This window comes from Limulus polyphemus, unplaced genomic scaffold (assembly GCF_000517525.1).
Source record: "Limulus polyphemus unplaced genomic scaffold, Limulus_polyphemus-2.1.2 Scaffold358, whole genome shotgun sequence".
In the NCBI taxonomy this organism is placed as follows: Eukaryota; Metazoa; Arthropoda; class Merostomata; order Xiphosura; family Limulidae; genus Limulus; species Limulus polyphemus.
In genome coordinates this window covers 536,634-542,448 of record NW_013665968.1, presented here as the reverse complement: position 1 = coordinate 542,448, position 5,815 = coordinate 536,634, and the positions used below count along the sequence as shown (strand labels likewise).

Below are 5,815 nucleotides of genomic sequence, written 5' to 3'. Positions count from 1 at the left end.
AGTTTGAGTAAATAATGTCTATGGTATCTCCAACCTTGTTTCCTTACTTTTTTGTTTTACGATTACTATTTGCAGGATTTTATACTCTTAATTTTTTTATTTATCTTGTTTGCTGGCTTTTTTTTATGTTCAACTATGGGCAAATGATTACTTGATATGGTAGTTTACTTCATACATTGTAATGATAATAAACAAAGTTAGTAGCTAGCTCATACAATTCATGATGATTTACTGTAGCTATTGACTATTTGATCCCATTAATTCAAGATGTAAAATGTTAAGCTGCAGCTAAAGATTGTCATAGAGATTTGTTTTAGAATATAATGAGCATTTATAGTTTCTGTGTAACTAAATTCTCTATATATAATGCATAGCAATGAGCAAGTATAGGCGTAGACTAAGACACAACCCCCATTAAGCTCATATTAAATTTTATCAGTAGAAAAAAAGCCTTTTCAAATAAAACACATACATCTAAAACACTGCTTTAAATAAACCTTTGGGTCTTTTAAGGTAATTATTCTATGAATGTGTGTAATGAAATTTAATATTACATGTATTGATTTTTTTTTACTCCATCACTTCATACATAATACAGGAGTTGGCTCCCTAAAGACACCAGTTGTATAGTGTACAAAGAATTGATTATCTACATGTTACAGTCATTTAATGTTCTTCTATTATTGGGTGGTAATTCCTGTTTGACCCTGTACTTAAGCATTTCAAAGGAACACCAGATATTAGTATAAAAGCTAACCTTCAAGGTGTAATGATAACATTGTTTACACTAGAATTATGATGTATTTTAGCTTAGTAAAATATATAAGAAACAAATCAACTTTTCAATACCCCTACGACCTTCACAGTACCTTATATAGTATCCTACGAAAGGTTTGGATGCAACATACCAAGCCGTTTTTGTTGTAGGCTGGCAAGAAAATAATAAAACGAATTACAAACAGACCATTTTGAGGGAACATACTTTTCCTTGCAAGTCTAACATGTGCACTTTTTGTGTGAATTTTTTAATTTGTACAGTCTTATCAATCAATAGTAAAGGTTTTAAAGTGTTGTTTGAATCTTTACTGTTTATGGTGCTTTTTGTCCAAATGTTTTATTAGGGATTTGTGCAATTCTTTTTTCCTTGCAATACCTATCATGAACCACTATTGTGTTTCATGATAACCCAAATGCACTACCTTACACTTATTACAATGAAAAGTCATCTTCCAAATTTTGTCCATCTTACAAATTGATCTAAATCATTGTGTAGTATTTCAACATCCTCAATACAGCAATAAATGCTCAAGAGCTAGCAAATTTTACTGATTTACTAACCATACCCCTATCAATATCATTAATGTAAATAATAAAAAGCATACATCCTAGTACTGACCCATGACGTATTACATTAGTAACAAAGATCCAGTTTGACTGAATTCCACTAATAACAACCATTTGCTTTCTTCCACTCTAAAATGCAATTAACTAGTCTTTTCCCAACTCCTTTTATGCGGCACCTTATCAAATGCTATTTGAAAATCTAAGTACACAAAGATCTACACCTTATCATCCAGATAATAAGTAATTTCCTCAAAAAATAAAAAACAGATTAGTAAGGCAAGATTTTCCTTTGGCAAATCCATGTTGAATTTTATTTACGATATTTCACTAAATGATTTTGCTAAGTTCCTTTATCAAATTCTCTAGAATCTTTCCTACAACTGAAAGAATACTAACTGGCTGAAAACTACCAGGGCAACTCTTATCAACCCCATTTAAAAACAGAAGTAACATTATCAACTTTCCAATCCCCAAACATCTGACCAATCTCTACTGACCTACATAAAAAGAGAAAGGCTCACATATCCAATCTTTGGCCTCTTTTAAAATTCTGGGGAAAAATCTTGTCTGGACATGGATCTTTATATTTAATTTCTGAATATTTCTAAGTAGCATCAAGGGGTTAATACCTACATTATTCAGGTCAATTCCAGTACTTCACACATGTTCAAGGGCAGGAATATTGATAATATCTTCTTTCATAAAAACAGAAGAGAACATTTAAAAGTTCAGCCATTTCATAGTCTCAAAAACTTTGCCACTTTTATCATCCTTTAAAGACCTAATTTTCACTACTTAGTTAGTTTTGACATTATCAATCAGCTGTTTCTCATAAGCCCTTTTGGATTTCCTAATTCCTTTTCTATAGCTTTCCTATAGTTCTGCAAGCCTTCCAGCTTACAATATCTTTCAGTGTTAACTTCTTTTAATTTATAACACTTATCCCTGATTATCTTCATGTATTTAGTATAGCCCAAGTATTTACTTGACTAACTCCAATTAAGGAAATTCTAAAACACACATTATAATTTGTGTACAAATGACTATCTACCAATTAATGTACTTTTTAAATAGCACTGCTGAAAAGTGATGTACCATTTACAAATTAAGAATATATTTGGGTAGTGACTTGTTGCAGATAAAATATAGAACTGGAATGCCAATTTAAAACAACTCTAATTTAAAATCCATGAAGGATTGGTTAATTCTTTCACTATAACATTTACACATAAACAGCTCTCCCAGTGCCAGATTTATTTTTAGATACACATGTTGTTGTACAACTACTTATGTCTTACATATTTCTTGTCATATCAGCATGCATTTTTTAAGAGATAGTAGCCTAAAGTATTTCAAAGATGGTTATGTTTTCAGACTGTATGATCTATTAATTATTCATGCATTTATTTTCAAAAATTGCAAGTCAATATGCAACATTTATGATCTTTTTAAAGTTCAGTTTATCTGTGTGTCCATATCATGGTCTAGAGAGAGCCATGTATACCCATGACAATAAGCATGTTAAGGATATTAGGAAGAAAAAAAGATCTGCAGCAAGACAGTTTTAATTACATTTCTTAAGTCTTAAGCCTTAAAGGCTTCATTGCTTCACAAACTAAAGAATTTCATACCATTACAATATCAATTACTGCTAGTGTATTGAAATTTTGTTTTACTCAAAAGCTTTAATAAACACTTTGAATGTCTGAAAAAAAAACAGTGTGTAGAAAGAAAAGCAAAGATATTGGCTATGAAATATTAAGAGGCATTCAGGATACCTTAAAAAAAATTGAATACCCTGATTTTAAGACTTCACAATATGAAAATGAACCTTATTAGAAAAATTCAATGTTAACATACACATATGCCAATATTCAAAGACTCCTTGAGAAGCAACAGATATGAGATTGTTAAACAGGGATTGAAAATGCCTGTTATACATGATGAACTTGTTAAACATGGGACTAAAAAGCTTGTAAAAAGTACTGTTTTCTGGAACCCAAATTGTTCATAAAGATTTAACTAATTGGAGATATGTTCTAGAAAATGCAAAGACTTGATCTGAGAAGAAAAAAGAAAGGATTTACCTACAAGTCAGGCATGGTTGAATTTTAATTAAACAATTTTTGAAATGTTCTTTGACTGATCAATTTGGAAATTTTCCTCAGTAGCATACTCAACAAGCAAAAGTTTATCACTATTTTCAATATTCTCTTGTTTTGCTAATTTTGAAGAAAAATCAACAGGAAAACTATTTTGTCATCTTCATGAACTAGTTGTTGTAAAATGTTATTATTTAAACAAATAATTAAGTGAAATGTACATTACACATAATTCAATACAACAAACAGTAACTTCTTTTTATCACTACTGTTTTGGCCAGCATTGATAAATTTTCATTCTTAAACTCTGTTCTAATAAAAAATGCATTTTCTGGATAAACACTGTGAAATTTTGATATCAAACAAACTATATACTTGGTACTTCTCTTTACTTAGAATATTATGTTACCTTATCTTGACACATTTGAAAATAAAAGTTTCACTTCTATTCTAAGGCATCACAAAAGTCCGAATTTCACTTCTATCCAAATACATAATAAAATTCAACTTTCATTCCTATCCTAATATATCACAAAATTCAAAATTTAAGTGAAAATGAAAAAAACCTTTAAATATCATGAATAATGAAATGAAGCATGTAACCTAATAAAGAAACTGTCCAAGTTGCCTACTATTCTGATGTCAAATAAAAGCACAATTATAAAAATGAATATATAATAGGATTCCTAGTACAGTCTGTACATTTTAAGTTATTCCACTTAAAACAAATGAATAAATATTATTAATAATAAACAATTTGGTATTAAACTAATTAAATAACCTGATGATAATAAAAATCATAAGCCTAATTCTGATGTGTAGTGATATAAATTAATAAAAATTATAGTTCACCAACTTATTCTAGTTAACACCAAAACAGTTGTTCAAGCAATTGATGATATAAACAGCATTTCAACCACTTCTATGTCTGTTAAATCCCAGCTGACCTGATGAGCTCCGGTACTGGGCAAAAGGCTTCACTGGCAATGGATATAACAGATATAGTTTAGTTGGCATATTAATAAATTATTATTACATTTTTCTTTACTTTTACTAGTATTAATAAAGTCTTATAACTACATTTTAACCAGTCAATTTATTTTCACATAGTTAAGTAAAATACATTAATGATTAAAAGTGTTTTATAATTTTCTGGGTTTCTTAAGTATCACACATTTTTATATATCTATTTTAATGGGTTCCAATTCCTGTAATAACTACACTTTCCTAGTTTTATCACCATAATTATGACATTGCCAGTTGTGATTCGATTTTGAGTAAAACTTAAACTTAAAAGTTAAAGCCAATTTTATCACCCTATCGATATGGTTATCCTCTTCATCCCTCGGTATAAACAAAAATATAAGTTTATCGTAAATATAACCTAATTTACTTTTCAATCATTTTTTCTATAGGCTATAGCTAATGGATAACTTCAGCTGTTGCAAAAAATGACAATGTTTAGATTATTAACTTATCAAATTTAGAAAAATAAAGCATGTTAAGCCTACTGTAATACAATCCTGAACCTTCGGCATCACGCAAACATTATCTATACCGATCATAAATTTATCATTATCATTGTATCTGTTGGATAAAACCTAAACTATAACTGAAGGGAACTTTTAGCTATTAGCATAACATTATCTTCTCCATCTCATTCACAGTATACTGCCATCTTGAAAACACGTGATTGCGCAAAGCCTGAAAGATCGGCCAAGTAACACTAACCTCTGAAGTATCAGTCGATATTGATTACACATCACAATATTTTTATATGAAACTTTTTGTATTACACTATAACCGAAGTGATTATATAATATTTAGCGTAGTTCTTTTACATTACCGCATAAATAAATGTTTATGCCCATCACCGAGCGCAAAAATCAAACTTCTAAACATGAATATTTGTAAATTGGTACTGTTACGCCTCCGTTCGTTAGTAAATTTTCCGTATAATTTCTTTCCGAAGAAACTTTAGCGATACAAGTCCTTTCTTAAATAAAACTGGTTTATTCTTTCTGAATACAACTTTGCAATACACTTAATTTCCATAGTCACGCAATAACAAATGCTATAATTCACAACGAATGACTCACGTGCTCGACTCACCAGCACGTCTCTATCTGTCTGCAGTTCAATTACCTTACATTCCATCGTTGCCGTCACTTCTTACCGGTCTTATATATACAAGAATACCGCATATCTAGTAACCTCTCGAGGCTTCAGGAAGGGACGTGAACGTGGGAGAATATGACGTGTTACTAGCGTCACGTGACCCCCGCTGTTGTAACACTGCCCCCTCCTTAATATTGTTCGTCCCAAACAATAACCACATACAATAAACCAATAACAATAAACAATAACTT

The 5,815-nt window shown here is 30.2% G+C and overlaps 1 protein-coding gene across 1 annotated transcript in view; it reads right to left on the bottom strand.

Annotated features, from left to right (window-relative positions):
- Positions 1 to 5,127, bottom strand: part of LOC106457666 — a 45,855-nt gene extending 40,728 nt beyond the window's left edge. The window contains exon 1 of the mRNA XM_022383669.1: positions 4,958 to 5,127. Coding sequence (XP_022239377.1) covers positions 4,958 to 5,011 — 54 coding nt within the window. The 5' untranslated portion in view covers positions 5,012 to 5,127. The remainder of the gene's footprint in view (positions 1 to 4,957) is intronic.
- Between the last annotated feature and the right edge of the window lie 688 nt (positions 5,128 to 5,815).